We start from the raw sequence: 21,678 nt of genomic DNA, 5'->3' as shown, positions 1-21,678 counted from the left end.
GGAATGATTGTATGGATGTGGAATAAGTCAAAAAAATCTTCAACAATTTTCATTCAAAAGATAATAAATATCTTGTCATAAAACATGTACTTATAAATGTTCAGTACACTGAGGTGCATATGATAATTCTTAGGCTATTGAGGCCTTGCATTATCAAATAGAAAAATCATATTACAACACTGACTTATAATGATTACATTACTGTCCTGAATTTCTACGGAAGTCAGATTATAGTACTAATCACATTATTTGATATTATTATCAGCTGGTTCTACTTCAAAATTCGTCAGTGGAGTAGAAGGAGTTGGCCACCATTAAATCCTTTAGGCCCCTCTTAAAATGAACTTTGTTAGTGGTTAAACTTTTCAGGGCTCCTTTCAAGTTATTGAAAACGTTCGTTCCTGAATAATGGATACTTTTCTGGGTCAATGTAAGTGACTTGGTGAAGATTATTATTATTTCTAATATTGATTCAATGAACTGAGCTGTTGGTATGAAAAAGAGATATACTTTCAAAATAAATTTTTTTAAGGGATAAATATGTTGAAAAGCAGTAATTAGTATTCCTATTTCCTTAAACATGCTTCTGCAGGATGTTCTTTTGTACACACCACAAATAATTCTTATTATATGTTCCTGGGCATGGAAAACTATGAGTTGCCCCTAAAATAATCCTGTATGACATTACAGAATGGTAATAAGCATCTTATGCTATCTTTTTTATTTTTATATCACATATGTCTGGCTACACATGCATTATGAGTAGACATTTGTCTAAGTGCTTCAGCAGTTCTGTGGTCTGCTGTTCCTAACTGAATTTATTATCAAGTTGTGATCCTGAGAATTTAACAGTCAGCCTCTACTGTCTGTTCATTGTCATATTTTAGGCATAGCCTGGTAGAAAACCTCTTACAAGTTCTAAACTAGTGTGTTTTTCTTAAGTTTAGTAACAAAGCATTGTCTAGGAACGATTTATTAATACACTATGTGATCAAAAGTATCTGGATACCCCCAGCCACCTACTGCCAGGTACTCCATATCAGCGACCTCAGTAATCATTAGACACTGTGAGAGAGCAGAATGGGGCGCTCCTTGGATCTCACAAACTTCGAATATGGTCAGGTGATTGGGTGTCGCTTGTGTCATATGTCTGTACACAAGATTTCCACACTCCTAAACATCAGTTTCCAATGCGATAGTGTAGTGGATACATGAAGGGACATGTACAGCACAAAAGCCTATAGGCCATCCTCATCTGTTGACTGAGAGAGACTGTGAGACTAGCGAATGCCTGGTGAGCATCATCTACCAGCGTGTGTAGTGCTAACAGTAAAATTTGGAGACGGTGGTGTTATGGTGTGGTCTTGTTTTTCATGGAGGGGGCTTCAAACCCCTTGTTGTTTTGCGTGGCACTATCACAGCACAGGCCTACAATGATGTTTTAAGCACCTTCTTGCTTCCCACTGTGGAAGAACAATTCAGGGTGGCGATTGCATCTTTCAACATGATCAAGTACCTGTTCATAATACACGGCCAGTGGCAGAGAGGTTTCATGACAATAACATCCCTGTAATGGACTGGCCTGCACAGAGTCCTGAACTGAATCATATAGAACACCATTGGGATGTTTTGGAATGCCAAATTGGTGCCAGGCCTCACTGACCAGCATCGATACCTCTCCTGAGTGCAGCTCTCCTTGAAGAATGGGCTGCCATTCCCCAAGATACCTTCCAGCACCTGATTGAACGTATGCCTGCGAGTTGGAAGCTGTCATCAATGCCAAGGGTGGGCCAACACCAAACTGAATTCCAGCATTACTGATGGAAGACGCCACAAACTTGTAGTCATTTTCAGGCAGGTGTCCCGATACTTTTGATCACATAATGTATACAGGAAAATTTTAACAACTGCAATTTCTAAGACTATGCTTGATTTGCTATCTATTGCAATGTTTGTGTCATCTGCAAGTAAATAAATTAGGCATCTGGTAATGTTACATGTGAAAAGTCATTAACACACAAAAGAAAAAGTAAAGGCCCTAATATTAAATCTTGTGGGACACCACATATAATTCATTCTCATTTGGATGGTCTCTGATAGCTTAATAGATGTCACTCTCGAAATGACAACCTTTTTTTTCATGTCGGAGTATTTGAAACATTGGCACCATTTCCTGTTACATTGCAAGATTCTAATTTACTTAAAAGGGTGTTGCAATTTACAGTCAAATTCCCTTGACAAATCACAAAATAGACAAGTAGCCTACAATATGCATCTAATGAATTAAGTAGAGTCTTGCTATATTTGTGGACAGCCTTCTCAATACCCAAATGTTTTAGAAATCTGAACTGTAACTTTGACAATATATTTTTTGTTGTGAAATAGTTAAAAGCTTATTGTATATCACCTTTTCTAAATTTTTTGAGAATGCTGGCAAAAGTGAAATTGGATGTAAATTTGACAGTGTTTCTTTATCTCTTTTCTAAAACAAAGGCTTAATTTCAGTATGTTTCAACTATTCAGGAAATGTTCCGCTCATAATTAACTGGCTACACAGATAACTCAATATTTACTAAACTCAGAAGCACATTGCTACCTTTTTTGTTTTATTACAACAACTAGAATTCTTTGATTTCAAAGATTTTGTTGTGAATGTTGCTTCTACTGATGTAGTGAGGGTCATATTCATATTACTAAAGTTATTTGTAATGAGTGATCATAAATTTTCCATGGCAGCATGCAACACTGCACACATTTCTTACCAATGTAGCATTTACTTGTAATGCTATCTGCTGCTTATTGTGTCTAGTTCTACCAATTTCCTCATTCAGTATATGCCATATTGTTTTTATTATTTGGTGTGATTATCTTTACCTCATAATGCAGTTGCTGCAGTGTCTGTATCTTTAATATTTTGCAGAATGTTTGCATATAGCTACAGCATCAATATCGAACTGTTTCTGACTGACAGATACGGTTTGGTTTTTGTTTTACAAGATATCTTTATTGCTCGAGTAATGGTATCTTTATTGCTCAAGTAATCTATAGCTTTTTTGTAGTTTTGGTCTAATCTGCATTAGCTTTGAGGGACAGCAATATTCAGATAAGCTAAGGACTTTATTACTAAAAGTGTTGTATTGTTCATTCATGCTATGAGGACTGTGTACATCACTTAAATTTGTGTCTTTGAAGAGGGTCCTAAAATAAACCATTTCTGCCTTACTGACTACCCTCTTGAACTGAAATTTAGTAATTTCCTATTTTCTTCAATATTTGCATAATTTCTTTGTTTTTTGCTGTTAAACAGGCCAGTACAAATTAAAGTTACCTGCAGGTGTTCACAGGTGCTACACACTTACTATTATGAAGGATTTACAGTGAAAATCTACTTCTGTTGCACATGATTCTGTATGATGCTCTAGGCAAAATTTGTGAATGTTAAATTTATGATGTTTCCTGATCAATGTGGTAACTCCTCCCTTCTGGATTTTATCCCTGCAGATGTGAGAAGCTAACCTTAAACCTGTAACACTTAGCACATCTATACCAGTGGTCATATTAAGTTCAGACAGGCAGATTATATTAAAGGGTTTGGTGGCTAATTCATCAATACAGATAAGTAGTTCATTAATTTTCTTCTTAGTTCTCGAACATTTTGATGGAGTGAAGATAGTTGTCATTTCACGCTGGCAGATAAAATTGGGCGGAAATAAAATTTCTGCTGATTGCTGGAAACTTTTAACCAATAGATATTTGTCCTGGTGCAATATTCCAGAATTATATTGTTCAATTTCTTTCTCAAATTAAATGTTTGTTTCAATTCTAATCTCTTTAAAACTTGTTTCCTTTCTGTCCTTCCCACCATAAAAAAAGTTCTGCTGTGGCACCTGTAATCACTGGTATTTAACACTCATGACAGTGCCCCCCAATACCTTTCATTTTCTGCTATTAGCCCAGCTATTTACCCTTCCCTTTCCTGTTGAGGTGTAGGCCATGCCTAGTATAATCCCATCTACTGACAGAATCAAAATGTATCACGCCAATATGTGACCTTGAACTGCAGCCATTCAAACTACAAAAGAACTCTCCTAACAGAAGACTTTAAATAAGGTCAGTCATGAAATCTCAAAATAGACATCAACTTGATGTTGGCATGTCTTGATGGTGAAGCAGTCTTTACCAGGCCATAATCTATATTGTACCTAGCACCTCTGTCAGTAATGTTGTCCAGCCCACCCACTGTTAACTACAGTGTCTTCCTTGGTGAAGTCTATGCAAGTGATCCCAAATCTAGAGCAGCATTAGATTTAAAAAAAATTGATGACCTGGTACTTTGATCCTAGTTCATCCTGAAAAAGTTGGCCTACACCTCTAGCATGATAACTATCTAATAGCAAACCTTTCTTTCTCTTTTCTGGCTCCCCTACATTCTTCCTTTTCAATTTATTTTGGAAAGTTTTTTGTGCCCTGTCTACACCTACATCTGCTTGAGGCTCATCAGTTTCTAACTGAACCAACAGGTCAAAAGTATGTTTCACTTGCATCAAAAAGTTGCCAGATGAAGTTCTAAGAGTATTCCTTTTGCTACCTGTTCCCACTTCCCACCTTTCTTTCCTCTTCTCCCTCCTAAACTTGTCCAGAAATGTTTCCTAGCCTTGTCTAATTCAGCCTGAGGGTAGCTGTTTTTCTCTCTTGTTCTGCTATCTACCTATTTCTGCTACACATCCTACAAAACTGCTGAAGGGCCTCATTTACTTACCCAGTTCCCTCACCCTTACAGTCACCCCAACGGAGATAGCTACAGCACCCACCACACAAACACCAGAACTAATAATTCTATGGTGAGTCAGGCACTTCTCACTCATGATAAAAAGGAATTTCAGTTACCAATAAAAAAGACAACATGTTTACAAAAATTAGGCCTATAGGCAAGTGCTTACAAACGAAATATTAATGCATAGTTTCTGAATTGGACAACTTAAAATTTATGCTACTTTCGGGAAATTTGAATTAAATAATGAATGTATGTGCTCCACTTAATTTGCTGGAAAGAAAAAAGAATCATTCAACAAGATTCTGTAAGTGCACAGCACCAAAACATTTACAAAAATTCGACTGCAACCCAACTTTACGATATTTTAGTGTTTTCTGGAATAGTACATAAAGAAAAGTAAACCTTTAAAAGTATGGGAAGCTAATATGTGTATTTACTAAGTAATCTGTACTAAACTAATTGTCATTATAATCTAAATAACTTACCTTTTTTAGAGCACAAAAACTCATGTGTTTTGCCTGGTGCAGAAGTTCAGTGAGGTTCAAAAACTGTAAAAATCCAACTCTATCACCTGTGACACAAATGTAACACAGTGCACTAATAAGTTAAGTAAAGGGAGAATGATTTTCTATAGCAGAGACGAAAATTAAAGGTTATGAAAAATAACCTATAATTCTCAAATTTATAGTAATCTTTTGACATCAGTTTTTTCGTAGATAGTTCTGTATATGCTTTGAATTAATTTTTTATTTTGTGAGAGGTTCAAGATATTGAAATTGGGTTATATGCTTGCAGGGGGCAAGTATTTTTGGTGCGTTGCTAATACATTTAACTCTTATATCAACGGAGATATTGAACCAAGTACAGGTTTTTAAATGGAATGATAAACTTTTTCAAACATAATGAGTTTTTCACCCTGCAGCAGAGTGTGGGCTGATATGAAACTTCCTGGCAGATTAAAACTGTGTGCTGGACCGAGACTCGAACTCGGGACCTTTGCCTTTCGCGGGCAAGTGCTCTACCAACTGAGCTACCCAAGCACAACTCACGCTCCGTCCTCACAGCTTTACTTCTGCCAGTACCTCATTCAAAATGCCTTGGAAATATGAAGACTGTGATATAATGTTTGCTAATGTTGTAGCTTTTCAAGAGTTATCTAATGTTTTAAAATAATATACTGTTCCTTTTAATGAAAACCTTATTGGATTCAATATCTTGAATAATACCTATCCCTCTTCCTACTGCCATTTGTGGAAACTTAATTTCACAGAATAAAAGGGATGTTACATCTTATATAACCCACCCAATATTATTGTGACATTAAATAATCCTTAAGAAGGTATTCTCAGTTATTCTGTATTTTACCATCTTTGGTAGACGGTTTACTTTTGAACAACTGAAAATTGATGGTGTTTTCCAACACTCAAAGCTATATGGTACACCTGTCAGCTAGTCCTGTTGTAGGCTACCTCTATCTTGTGAATGCACAGCTACATTATTTTCTAGTAATATATTATCATTTATAATGATGAACACAGAAGGAAATGACAACATATTTTAGAATTTGAAGTTTTTTCTGCAAGATCCAGTCTGTTTTTGATTCAGAAATTTACAAGATAAAGCTTGTTTTTCTATTAGTGCTGGTGGAGTTTTCTGATACAGTGAAATGGTATTCTAAGTGTAGTTGAAAAAGATCATGTAATCGGCACGAATAAGTTATTTGATAATATCAATATAATGGAAGGAAACATTCCACGTGGGAAAAATTATATATAAAAACAAAGATGAGGTGACTTACCGAACAAAAGCGCTGGCAGGTCGATAGACACACAAACAAACACAAACATACACACAAAATTCAAGCTTTCGCAACAAACTGTTGCCTCATCAGGAAAGAGGGAAGGAGAGGGGAAGACGAAAGGAAGTGGGTTTTAAGGGAGAGGGTAAGGAGTCATTCCAATCCCGGGAGCGGAAAGACTTACCTTAGGGGGAAAAAAGGACAGGTATACACTCGCACACACGCACATATCCATCCACACATACAGACACAAGCAGACATATTTCAATATGAGACTTGGCTTAGCCACAGACTGGGGGATGTTTCCAGAATGAGATTTTCACTCTGCAGCAGAGTGTGCGCTGATATGATGTATTCATATCAGTGCACACTCCGCTGCAGAGTGAAAATCTCATTCTGAAAATTTCTAGGTGTACATGTTCAGGCAGATCTGAAGTGCGAGGTACACCTAAACAATTTAAATAAGAGACTGAATTCACTAGCAAGCCTTCTTACGTAAAATTCACACCAACATTTAAAATAAAGAAAACAGTTCTTGCTTGACCACTGCTTCTATTCTTTGTCTGAATTTATGGAACATCATAATAAGTAAACCTCATTTATCAAATTTCACTAATTGTTAATTCATAATATAGTTTACATTGTGCTTATCATGTCATCTCACTTAATAACTGCTATTATCACATGTAGAAGCAGTGCAGCACACCAACCTACAATATTATGCATTTTTATTATGTCAACAATGTAGTCAAAATGACTACTGTATTGTAAACTAACTAGGTTTCCCACTGTCCTATATCACATGAACAAACAATGTACAAAACAGATTCATGGACCATAACAGCAATAGATATCGTCACACTCATAATAAAATGCAATTGATAATTTAAGTGAAAGTGGAAGCTAATTATTGACATTACATATTGTATTGCACTTGATAAATTCCTTTATATCACAGAATGCATGGGCAACTAACCTATCTTGCAGCAGTCTTGCTCTGTTTAAAAAGAGTAGCTTGATGTAGTCACAGCATCGAGCCACATACATCTAGTTTCATGCCCCGCACATAATTCGCTGCAAGTAATAAGCTGTAGCTGTGACACTGCAGTCAAATAGTCTATGCATTGGCTAGACTTATATGTTAATAAAATACAAAGAAATACAAAATAGAAGTTAAATGAATAATGCAAGGAATCTGTTCTGACACCTGTAATTGATGTAGATGACAGAGTTATGTTGAATAATGTTTATTCAAAAAGGACATCTCAAAAAAACAGGAAGTGGTCCTATGATATTCAATTAAAATACAGACAGAAAGTATTCTTATCAAATGCAGTAAAGTTACATCGAGAGCATCACGAGAATGATATCAAAATCCTCAAACTAAATAGTCATAAAAGATACATGAATTCTAAGTCTATTTTGTAATCACAATACTCAGAATATTCGCCAGCCCAAAACTGTTCAGAGTTCAACATGATGATTTACAAATTAATATGAGTGAAATCATGAGCCGAATCTCAAACTCTATCTATCCTCCTTCCATAATGCAAGTGCTCCTACTCTGGAGCACATTCAGGTCTCTCAAAATATAGAGTCCCTTCAGAATTTAAAGTTTGATAGCAGCCGCTCACCAGCCAATCAACTACATAATTGAATACCACTCTTTACCACTGGCAGCTCTGCCGCCTTCAAGCAAAAATGTAAATGTGTAACTAAAAATTATAAAGTCTCATAGTGGCCATTCATCGTCCAGAATCTATCACCCACGTAATCAAATATCATCCATTACCACAGGCAGGTCTGCCTTCTTCTAAAATGAACACCCAAGAGTCCAGAATCCTCCCCTGAGTTCTTCACCTGAAAATCCCCAGTCTCAACTTGACTCCCATAATCTGTTTTTCTGTTGGCTGAAGGCCATCACAACTAAAAATACATTGTTCTTAAGTTCTGCAGACATGATTTGACTCAACTTCACCATTTCCCAGACTAAAATAATATATTACAACAATATTTAAGTAAACAGATGTTTTAAATGTTCAGTCTCACTCGGGTCATTCACAATACCAGTTTGTTCTTAAATAAATAAATAAACTGGTATTCTTGTGCAAGTGATCTTATGTTAAATGACAATGAATTGTCATTAAATATTGTTTAAATGATCATTTATGTTTTCTTGACAGAAGCATCACAGTAGTGGTGTCTGCTAACACGTGAAATTGATCACATTTAAATTTGCATGTTTTTTAATAGCACTGGCAGTCAACACTTAAATAAAATTGCAGGTAAAATAGTAAACTGTTCATTAAATAACTACACAAGTATGTCAAGATATGAGGCATTCATGCTGCTTTCATATGCTGTGTAATTGTGGAGAATACAATATTCTGACAAACGTTTGCATAAGAAAAAAGATATAAAGGACGTCATAAGTCAATAAATGAAATATATGAAGGTAGTGGATTTTTGGTACATTAGCTATCATGCAGTTCTATCATATTTATTTATTTATTTAGCAGCTTATGATGTACATCTATGAAGTAAGCCCAAGTACATATTTGCTTTGTCAGTTTTCCCATAAAATACATTACTTTTACTGATTATAACTATAGTTTTGCTAAGACAACTAATACATTTTAGCCACAACATTTCTGAAAATTAACATCATAGTTACAAAATTTTAGATACTGTAAACTGAGGCATACATAATCTTTGTACCTACATTACATAACATTTAATTGCAATAATTCTATGCTATGGGTCCATCATTTTATATATATGGTATAATACAGTCACATAGCACATACATATTCTAGATCCCATTTTGTTTACATTTATTAACAAATTTAACAGCAATAATACTGTAGAAAAACAAAATCTTTACATAAAACAATGCTATTAAGAAGTTAACACATTTTACTTTTTCTTTTTCTCTATACCTGTGTACATTTTTCTTTTAGTGTACTATGCCTGTTTTCTTCACTTATTTTCGTTTGAAATAAATACTCTGATTGAAAAGTGCAAGAAACATAGCCTCACATCTCACTGAAATTATAAATGAATCTTTTAAGACAGGGGTGTTTCCATCAAAACTTAAAATGTCAACTATAAAGGCACTTTACAAGAACGGTGATAAATATGATGTTAGTAACTTTAGGCCTTTATCAATGTTGTCAGGTTTCTCAAAAATAATAGAAAGGATAATGTATCAGAGACTATACATATTTCTTTTTAAGAATAGAATATTGGTTAATGCGCAAAATGGTTTCCATAAAAATAAATCAACTGAAACAGCTATCTTCAGTTTTTGCAGCTTGTTCTAAATTCCATAAATAGAAAGGAATTAAATTGTGGATTGTTTTTAGACTTATCAAAGGCCTTTGATGTCATCAACCATAAGTTACTGCTTAGGAAGTTATATGCCTCTGGGATACGTGGAGTTGCCCACAAATGGTTTGAATCATATCTGTCGGACAGGTATCAGAAGGTGGAGAAAAGCCATGCAGATAGAACATATTCATCAAGATTTGAGAGAGTTTTGTATGGAGTACCCCAGGGATCTGTATTAGGGCCATTACTGGTTTTAATATTTATCAATGACCTACCAAGTCAACTATCTGAAGCTGAGGCAGTACTGTTTGCTGATGATACAAGTTGTTTGTTAAAGCAAATAGTGAAGCTGACTTACAGGAAAAAGTCACATTAGGAACAGACGAAGCAGACAGATGGTTTAATGAAAACAGACTCATTGTGAATGCCAAAAAAACAATGTGGATCAACTTCAGACATATTACAAATAAAATAAAAACTAACCTTACAGTAGAACAGGGTAAGTGTAAGATTGAACAAGCATCATACACTAAATTCTTGGGAGTATGGTTTGATGAACACTTAAGATGGGAAAAGCGTGTAATATCATTGAACAAAAAATTAAGTCAAACATGTTATATACTTAGAATGCTTAAAAGCTCATGTAATGTTAAAACAGTGTTATGTGTTTATTTCTCATTCATGCACAGTTTATTAAGATATGGTGTACAGTTTTGGGGGAACATCAGTCTAACAAAACACTCATTTAGACTACAAAAGAAGGCAGTCAGAATAATAAAAGGTATAGGATATAGAGACTCTTGTATGCATGCTTTCAAAGTATTAAAAATCATGATGCTACCATCCTTATACATATATGAAAGCGTATGTTTCTTAAAAGAACACGAGGAATTTTCTACATTAAACAGAGAATTTCACAACTACGAAACAAGGAATAGGAATGATTTCCAAGGAGAAATTCATAAAACAGTTATGTATCACGAAAGTGTACTATACCAACCCAAAATCCTCTACAGTGCTCTCCCCAAAGAACTAAAAATGATACCAAAACTGCACATATTTAAAAGAGAATTAAAAAACATGTTATTGAGCAATAGTTTTTACAGTATTGAAGAGTTTTTGAATAGTTGACAGTAAAAGCGCAGTTAATATTTCCCTGACATAATAAATATGTGTAATTTCTCACATTTAAATACTTGCTGTTTCTATGAAAGTGTGAAACAGTGTTAATGTAAGAATGTAAATAATCTTTGATGTGAGAATCACCAACTTTTTTTTGTATGTTGTTATCCTACTTGTATATTTTTATGTTAATGTTCTTATAGTTCTATTAAAATTGTACTGTCTAAGTGACAAGTAAATTCAATTATAAATTTTCATGTACATGTATTTTAAATTGTAATGTTTATTGACAAGTCCTATGTCATTTTGATAATGTACTACAAGGACGCTAATAAATTGAATTGAATATAAAGGGGTTTCTAATAGCAGTTGTTTGATTGACTGTTTAAACTTATCCTGCGATTTGGCATTAGTGATGTATGGTGGTAAAGAGTTGTACAACTTTATTGCCAAGTAACCACTGCTTCTCTCATATTCAGTTGTGTTATGCTGCGGAATTCTTAATTTCTTTACTTTAGTTTGCTTTACTTTACTTTACTATATCTTCGTCATTTACCAGCCATGGCTGGACAGACTGCGTCACAAATACAATGTTTATCAACTAACATTTATACAACACCATATACAAAATTTATATTACAAATAAAAGAAAATATTTATGCAGTGCACAAAAACACACAGAACATAGCGGGAATGAAATATATCTAAACAGGAAAGTAAAACTTCATAGCAGCAAATGAAAATACCATAAAGCAAAATGTCACACACACAAAGTTTAATTTTGGCAAAATATGTACTTTAAGTAAAACACAAAATTAAATGTGTAGTTAACATAAGAAGAAGATTAAATTTAGGCAAAATTATATATAAGACATAACGATATTTATTATTTTGTCCATTCAGTAGAACCGCTGTTGAAAAACTCTTCCAATGAATATAGTGGATGTTGTTTCAAGTCCTGAGCAATTTTTTTCCGAAATAATTCAGGTGGCAGGGATTTCACTTCTGGAGGCAGTTGATTGTACATTCTTAGGGCGACTGTTGGAAAGCTGTCTTGTGTACTTGATAGGTGACACCTTGGCACTTTAATGTTCCTCTTACAGCGAGTGTCATGATTATGTATTTCTTGTCTTATGCTAAAATTCCCTTGATTTTCTTTTATATACATGAGGCAGAAATACACATACTGGTTAAAGACAGTCATTATGCCTAGCCTGGTGAAAATAGGCTTACAGTGGTCCAGTCTTTTGCTAGAGGATGTGATCCTGATGGCTTTTTTTTGTAATAGCAACACATCTTTGCTGCCTGAGGAGTGTCCCCACAACAACAGTCCATAGCTAATGTGGCTGTGGAAGAGTGCATGGTAGACTATTGTGAGAAACTGGTCAGTTATTACCCTCTTCAGCTTCCTCAGGAGGTATATCACACAAGAAAGTTTGGTGCATACACATGTAGTGTGATCATTCATGGAGAGTTTGCTGTCAATCTTGAAGCCCAGTAGTCTGACAGTCTCCATGTTTTCTTTGTCTTCAATGTTGGTTAGACTGCATATCAAATGTTGGGTTTTTTCTTCATTGATCTTCATTTTGTTTATTACGAACCATTCTTTTATTTCTTCAAACATCAAATTTGATGCACCAAGAGCTTCTGCGGCTGTATGTCCTTTGGCAATAAGGGTAGTGTCATCTGCAAACTGCAACATTTGACTATTACAGCTCATATCATTGACATATATGAGGAATAGGAGAGGTCCTAAGACTGATCCTTGGGGCACTCCATGTTCCAGTTTTTGTTCAAGAGAAGTTGCTCCATGCACTGATACTACCTGCTTTCGGTTTTCCAAATAAGATTGGAGTGTTGATAGGACAACACCTCCTACACCATAGCATCTTAACTTGGCTGTTAGTGTTGTGTGTGAGATGCAGTCAAAGGCTTTGCTGAGGTCACAGAGTGTCAGTGCCACACTCTCTCTCTCTTCAAAACTCTGTCGAATTGTTTTTAATAAGTCCAGTGTGGCTGTCACTGTTGATCTCCCTTTGCGGAATCCGTGCTGTGTGATTTGGAATAAGTTGTTTTCCTCAAAGTAATTCAGTACCTGGCGGTGCATCACAGACTCAGTAACTTTGGCTAGTACTGGTACCACTGAGATCGGTCTGAAGCTGGACACCTCACAAGGATCCCCCTTCTTATATATTGGTACTGTGCGCACCAGTTTAAGGAAGTCTGGGAAGACACCAGAAGATAGACATTTGTTTATTGCTATGGCTAGTGTAGGAGTTCACAATTTTTATCATGTCTTCAGGGTGTACTTCCTTCCACTTCTGAATACTGCAACTGTCTGAATTTCTTATGTTTGCAGTTGGATCTAGGTCAGAGTGTGGAATTTCACTCACTGTCTTTTCCACTATTCTGACAAAATATTCATTGAAGCCATCAGGGCTACACGACTTTAAGCAGGAGGTAGTCTTCTTTCTGTTCTCATTTACAAGATTCCAGGCAGTTTTACAAGGATTTTGGGCCTCTTTAATGTATGTATCGTTATATTTCTTTTTTGCTTCCTCTACTGCCTTCCTATAAGCTGTTTTGGCTTTTAGGTAGTTGCGGTGATGTAATTCTTTAGCTGGAATGTCTAAAGCTGATTTCATTCGGTCCTTGCACATTGTTACAATACACTTCAATTTATTGAGCTCGGCGGTGTACCATTGTTTCACATTGATAACTTTCTGCCTGCCTTGTGATTTGTCCAGAGGATTCTTCACTGGTCTTACCAGAAACATGTCATCAAATATTGCTTTTAAGGTTTGGAACAGACATAAGAAAGAATCACTGCCTACTAACTCTGCAATTTTCTGCTGCCAGTTTACACAAGATAGAGCTGCTTTGAGATCATTTAGTCTCTCTTCTTTAACAAATCTTCTTTTGAATGTGTAATTTGAATGCCATGTGCTTATCTGCAGTTTGCTCCTCATACTGGTTTCCATTACTAGTGCACAGTGATCTGCTATCATAGGTTCAACTACACTGAGTTTATAATCCCAGATGTTGAGGTTGGTGATTATGGTGTCCAGGCATGCACCACCCCTTGTTGGGAGCTTATTTGCAATAAACAACCCATAACTGGTAATTAATCTCATAAAGACCCTCTCTCTGGCATCTCCATCACCTATGTGTATGTTAAAATCTCCACACAGTGCGATTTTTGACTTTAGGCGTGTTAGGTAACACAAACAGTTCTCCATATGTCCAATAAAATTCTCAAAGTCACCATCTGGTGAATGGTACACAGAAACAACAACTAAATCAATATTTGTTAATAACAGTGCAGCTAATTCAAGATCAAATTCCACACAAAAACTGCTTAAATCAATTTCCTTGATGCTGTGATCTCTGTTGGCATACACAGAGACCCCACCGTGGGTTGCAGTTCTTCGAAACCAAGCACTGGCCATGTCTAAGTATTCAACAGATTTATAGAAATCACCTTCTGCTTCAGCTAGCCAGTGTTCACAAATACATAAAACATCTGGTTTAATTTCTTCTATAAAAAATGATAGGAGATCCATTTTGGTTCTTATGCACTGCACATTTACACTTGCAATGATTATTGGCGTATTGTTTTCAGTACTAGAAACATTCTTGTGCAGTGATCCTTGGTCCTTGTTTTTAACTTCATAATCTATTTTATTGGCATAACGGATGGTCTCCGGAACAAAAAACGCTTAATTACAACATTTTTGGGCCAAACAGCAGTGTCCATTAGCTTGTCTTTTAGATGAAAGTCTACACCAATCTTAAAACTACTATTTACACCCTTAGATTCCAATTTTTCTACGTGAAAGTTGCTATGACCTGGTAGGATTTTCTTCAAAAAGTTTATTACGTTTTCTGCTGTCGTTCCACTTTTCACCTTTCCTAAATGAAACCATGCTCTCTTTTCCCCATACAGCATTCCTTGGTCATCACCAGTGCCTATTATTTTATTTTTCCTGTCACTAACACTTGAATTTCCAACTACTGAGATGGCATTGGTTGGAGGAGTTGATCTGATAGTCACTGTCTGTGGCAGTTTGCATGGTATATCTGTATTTAGCGCTGTATTATTTGTTTGTTGTTCAGCAGAAGTTGTTGGGGTTTTCTTGTCCCTATGGCGAAAACTTCTTTTCCTAGAACTTACTACGTTTCTGGTGTGGTGGTGGTGTACATCTTCATTTTTGTTGAATTTATCTTTATGATCCCAAGCAATGAGCAGAATTTTATATATATACTAGCTGTAGAAGGTTAGAATCTTATATTTTTTGAAAATAGGTTTGCAACTATCTCTTGTTCTTTTGTTTCCTATTGTTCTAATAGCTCTCTTTTGCAATTTGAATATTTTAATTGCCTCAGGCGAGTGGACCCAGATTTCTATACCATAGCTCATTATAGCATTGAAGTATGAAAAATAAGTACACCATGTGCACATCACCTTCAGTTATTAGTGGCTTAATTTGTCTCAGAGCAAAAACAGCACTGCTGCGTTTATTGTTTATATTGGAAATATGATCTTTCCATCCTAAACAACTGTCCACGGTGATCCCTACAAATTTAGCACTTTCAACTACTGTTACATCTAGCTCTTGCAAATTTGTTAGTTCACTTGTTTTTTTTTTGTTTTTCCTAAATAGGACTGCATTAGTTTTCTCATAATTGAGAATTAACCTATTCACTTCAAGCCAGTGGGTGAGCATTTCAACTGTTTGATTACTTTTACTTATGGCCTCCTGTAAGCTCGGTCTCACAGTTACACTTGTGTCATCTGCAAAGAGTACCAGTTCATTGTCTATGTAACAAGGTAAATCATTTACGTATATAAGGAAAAGGAGAGGCGCTAGAATACTACCCTGTGGCACCCCATGTTTTATATCTTGTAGTTCTGATAGCTGTTTCCCTTGATTGTGTGACACTTCCACTGCTTGTTTTCTGTTCTGAAGAAATGACTTTATGATATCAAGAGCAGTTCTTCTAATTCCATAGTGGTGTAGCTTCATTATTAATATGTGGTAATTGACAAGCTCAAAAGCTTTAGATAAGTCACAAAAGACACCAACCGGGATTTCGCCTTGATCTAGGCCTGCAGAGATTATATTAATAAGTTCAAATGCAGCTGACAACATATATTTTTCCTTCTGGAACCCCAACTGTCTACCATTTATGATACCGTTTTTATCAAAAAAATGCCATCAACCTAACAAATATTATTCTTTCTAGGATCTTTGACAAAATGGGAAGGAGCTAACTGGTCTGTAATTATCTGGGCACATGTGATCACCTTTTTTGAATAGTGGTAGTACTCTGGCAATCTTCATTCTATCTGGGAAGATTCCTTTTTCGAGACATGAGTTGACTAAGTGACAGAGGGGTTTAGCAATTTCCCTAGTAGTTAACTTCAGAATTTTGTTTGACAGGCCATTTACGTCTGTGGATGCTTTATTTTTTAGTTTCTCTATTATTTTTCTTATCTTTTGTTCAGTTGCCGGAGACAGGTAACATGAGTTACTGGGTAACTTTTGTTTATTCTCAACTAGTTTTTGGGATTGCAGAGAATCAGTATTGTTACCCTGTGTAAGTTGTTGGCAGATGCTGGTAAAATATTGGTTGAAAGTGTTGCTAATGATAATTGGATCTTCTGTTACAACATTATTGATTTTTAGGCATAAGCTTTTATTCTTATTTCCTGATGACTTTCCTGTTTCTCTGTTTATTATCTTCCAAGTGCTTCTGACTTTGTTGGGAGCTTGTGTTATAACATTTCCATTATACAGTTTTTTGCTGCTATTAAAGTTTTATTGTAAATCTTTTTATAGGCTCTATAATATTCAACAAAATGAATAGGCCTATCTGGAGCTTTCCAAATTGCATGAAGAAGTTTCAACTTTTTATAGGATACTAATAGACCTTTTGTTAGCCATGGCAGATTTCCTCACTTTTTCTTTATTGGTTTAGTTTTGGTTGGCAAACACTCTTCAATGATTTTTAAATAGATATCTAGGACACTGTTATATTTATGATTAACACTATTAGATAATTACATTTCTGGCCACTTTTCATTTTGTAGTTTTATCTTTAGGGCTGTTATGTCAGAACTTCTCATATCTCTGTAAGGGATATAGCTGAGTGAATCTAATTTACCTACTTCTTTTAGTATTACTGTCTTTGAGCTGTGATCTGATAAATTCATGTCTTCTATAAGGCAATTATATCTGCCAGACTGAATATTTGTTTGACTGTTCATGCCTGTTCTCGTATAGTTTTGAATTGTGTTACGTAAACCTACATTATAAGTAAGCTCTCTAGTTCCACTTTATATTTTGATTCAGATAGGGAGTCAATATTCAAGTCTCTGCATAAAATTAACTTGTTCTTCCAAAATTGTGATAGCAGCCTATCAAGGTTTTTTATGAACACACTGAAATCACCACTGGGAGCTCTGTATAGACATCATTACATAGGTTACATTTTGCAGTTCAATTCTTATACCACTACACTCAAAATGTTTTTCAGTTGCATACCTTTCCAATGGAATTGTAGCTACAGGGCAAGAGATGCAATCTCTAACAAATATGCAGCTACCACCATTTTTTAAATTCTTTCTGCAAAAGTATGATACTAAATTATAATTGTCTAAGTTTACACAAGTTATTTCATTGTTTTTTAGCCAATGTTCAGTTACACAGAGAACAGTAGTCTTATACCATTGCTGTATATAGCTACTTGTAAGTTTAAGAGTTTGTTTTTGATTGATATGAGATATCGTTTGCCGAAATTGCACAAAGTGTTTAAAGATTGTTAATTCAGGGGTTCATTGTGAAAATGTTTAGTCACTGTGAAATATTAACTTCTGTAATTTTGAAGATATTGAAGAGACTGTTGTGTCATTAGTTGTCACTCATTTTTCTGAGATCACAAAGGTATTCAGATTTGCTTTAATACTTGATTGTAAATTATTTTAGATTCTCAAAGAGCTGCAACAGCCTTCCAAATTCCCTGCTTTGGGATGTACCCATTTCCTACGAAGCTCCTCGTCTTTGTACTTGGGCTCACCTGTACTGATCACCTCACTAGACCTGCTGCAATGTGCCTTGAGGCCTGGGCCCACTAGCATTCAGCCATACAACAATATCCTATTACCTCGTACCAATAAAGTGGCCCATTAGTTTGCCTACATAAATGTAACGTTACAATGTTGATGTTTCTGCTGGAGTTGGTGGAGGTGCTGTTAGTTATATCGGTGCTGAAATTGTTGTAGATACTGCATCCATTGTAGTCTCTGTTGTATCTTCAGTTGTTTTTCCTCATGTCCCTAATAAGGGTGATGATTTATCAGCTGCAGGATATTAAAGGCACTGTTCCTCATTTGAATCCAGAGATGATCATTTTGCTGCTGCAGGTGACCATGCTGTTGATGATATTGTTGCTACCAATACTATCCTTGGTACAGCTGCTTTTGTTGTTACTGTAGCAATATTGCCAGTTTGTTTTGTTGTGAGTGGCTTACGCAGTTTATTAAGATATAGGCCATGTGCAGTGGGAACCTGTGGCCAATAAAGCTGAATCTGGACATTTCTGAAATAACTGCTAATATTTGAGCAAAATATATTAGCCAATGTGTTTTGTTTGTTTACACAGGACCATTGCATTAAGTCATACCTGTGTATTATGTTGCAGACAATGAATTTTACAGATATGTGTGGGAGCTGGCTCAAGTATCATTTAAGGTATCATGTAGCCATTTGAGATTCATTTTTATATACATCATTTCACCCTCTATTAAGACACAAAATCATATTGGCTTAAACTGTCACAGTGAATACATTTTAGTGGCTTTCCTACCTCTGACAATGGGGCACTTTGTTTTCTCTGGTTGCATTCAGCTTTGTCACCTGATTACTAATTTCAGCTAGTCCACACTCATGGTTGCCTGATAAAATTAATGTTTTATCTACATTATTTGCAATTTTGGACCAGTGTGGCTTTGAATTTTTTTTCAATCTGGTAGACGGGCACATTTTTATCACTGTGCACTTGGATTCTGTTGAGCTGTAAAACTGAAGAACTTTCCATATTTTTTCTTATCACTATATGATTCATTGTTGCAATTTTTGTTTGGTTGCTTGTATTCCCACCATAATATGTGTGTTTTACAATATGCTTTTTTTCTAAAAAACACTATAATAATTCTGTTAGTTTTTTGCTCAGCTCCGCACATTTTGTGCAAAGCCACACTTTTAGTTTCAGATTTATATTAGCACATTTAATGTGATAAACAATACAGTTCTACAATTTAAGTGGATTATAACAGTGATAGCATGTTTCTTGCAAAAGAAGGAACCTGTGTTCAGTGTTTTTTGTCGCTCATGGTACTGGGCGTAAGTGTGCTTCTTTTGTCACCTTTTCAAAGTTCACTGCTGCTCCTGTCTGCTACTTCTTTTTGGTGATATTACGTGTCATACCCATGTTTTCACAATGTATAACATTTTATTTTTTGAAAGATGAAAACTTTTGTCCATTTCCTTATACATTTAGTTTCAGAACTTACATATTCCTGAATTACATTTGGTACCCCCTTTAGTTTTTGTTGAGCTATATTATTTGTATAGTTACATAATTTTCCCTTAATTTGTTAAGTTGCACAGTAATCCTATCTTTAGGATCAAGTTTGCACAGTTCTTTCTGCAGATCAGCAGAATCACAAAACGTAGCCATGACACCTTGCAAATATGAAATTTCTTCAGTGATTTCTACATTTCTGTTTCTTATGAGCACAAAACCCGATTTTATCGCTGATGCATCGCTCATGTCTACACTTGAATTTGTGGAGCTGTAGCTGTGTAAAGACTCTTCGCTTTTTATGCTGTATTTTGCACCTGAGTCTCAAAGAACACAATACTTTCTACCATTTACACGAATATTTTCACTTATTCAACACATTTATTTGCAATTATCATGTTTAAATACTCCACTTGATTAACTACTAACACCATCAGCTGCCATCTTGAAGTTATGATCAGCTCCTACAGTAGGCAATTATTCTTGTAAGAGTAACTGGACTTGTTCAGATCATCAGTATGATTTTTCAGCTTAAGTTGTCAATTGTAAGTGCCGACAACCTTAGAAAAGTCTACCTCACTTATTCCCACCAGAATACTACATTTCTTAATTTTTCAATTATAATAGCTCATCACTTAAACTACTCTATAATGCCTTTAATTAAGTAGAAAGGTAGTCATTTACAAAAACTGACTTATCAATTTATCAAAAATCATCATTGATGATGATCTCCACCGTACCAAATTTCAAAAATAGTTGTCTCTATAGTAAAATGGGCTAGTAGAGTAAAACAGCAGTGGCTGGCTACAACAGTCCTTGTGAAATACTCTTATGAATTTCTCCACATAAGGATGAGTAGACTGACTGTTCACAAGTATGAATTTCATAAAGTTATCTTCTTAGGATTTTAAATGACACCCAACTCAATCTGCTTGATGTATTCCATAACAACACAATTCCTCTGGTGGAACAGTACTTTCCACATGTTGAGACGTTTTGGATAAATCTCTTGCAATCCCAACAGGTGAACATGTGTTCCTGAAAATAGAAATTACAACATACACAGAAGGAGAGATGACAAAGAGAAAGAGAGAGGGGGGGGGGGGGGGGGGGGGAGAATGGAGTAGTGTGTGTGGTCACAGAAAAACAGCGACCTGTACACCACATTTTTAATCAGACACAACTGCAGCTTGATGTGCTACTAAACTAGGCATACAATCAGACAGCTAGTTTCTTCAAAACAGGATCTGATTTCATAGTTTGTAATGCCTTTTATATATGATCTAATTACTAAGTTCTCAATAGTATAGATATGTTTCTGACAAATGTTCAGCTTAATTTGTAAAATCAACAATGAAAATCCATAATAATGGACGCTGATGGGATTTGACAGAAACACATTATTACAATGACGATCTTTTTCTGAAAACTAGTTACGTTTTCTACATTTTGTTGTGAACTTTTAAAAATAAAAATGAAATATAAATTACACTGGTTTATGAGATTTTTCTTGCACAGCATTTAATATAACATAAGAGAATGCTGACTGAAATTTAAAACATTAAATTTTCTCACAGATGTGGCAGCAGGGGGACTACCATAAACTGCAAGATATGTTCCCAGTCACCAGAGAAACCATCCCTCAATTTCATGGAAAACAACAAGTCAGCTTATTGCATCAATTTTCGTCTGTCAGAACTTTAAAATCTTGATTTATAAACACAAAATGAGTACATGTATCTAAATATTTACTTCATTTGTGACATTATATCTGTATAAACAAATATAAGTATTTTTCTTACTGATTGTCTTCTTTTAACTTTAAAGTTCTATAAAATGAAATTTCACGATGTGAGCACAAATATCATTCAGAGAGTATGAGTAACACTTATATCAAAAATGGTTAGTGCACTGAAGTATTCATTGTTCATGAATATTGCTGATATTCAACATAGAAAACTATTCTGAACACAAAAGCTGTTGCTCAGATTCTAGTAGTCCCTAACTACTTAATTTTTACATTATGTTGGTTGATTCAGACTGCTGACATTATTTTTTATAATTTTCC

General features: G+C 35.2%; 1 protein-coding gene across 1 annotated transcript in view; it reads left to right on the top strand.

The window, feature by feature from the left end:
• The window catches only part of LOC124596404, a 119,412-nt gene extending 98,090 nt beyond the window's left edge, over positions 1-21,322 (top strand). Inside the window, exon 4 of the mRNA XM_047135534.1 lies at positions 21,188-21,322. Coding sequence (XP_046991490.1) covers positions 21,188-21,322 — 135 coding nt within the window. The remainder of the gene's footprint in view (positions 1-21,187) is intronic.
• The last annotated feature ends 356 nt before the right edge of the window (positions 21,323-21,678 follow it).

This window comes from Schistocerca americana, chromosome 1 (assembly GCF_021461395.2).
Source record: "Schistocerca americana isolate TAMUIC-IGC-003095 chromosome 1, iqSchAmer2.1, whole genome shotgun sequence".
NCBI lineage: Eukaryota > Metazoa > Arthropoda > Insecta > Orthoptera > Acrididae > Schistocerca > Schistocerca americana.
The sequence above is the reverse complement of the archived record's forward strand: the minus strand, read 5'-3'. Positions and strand labels throughout refer to the sequence as shown.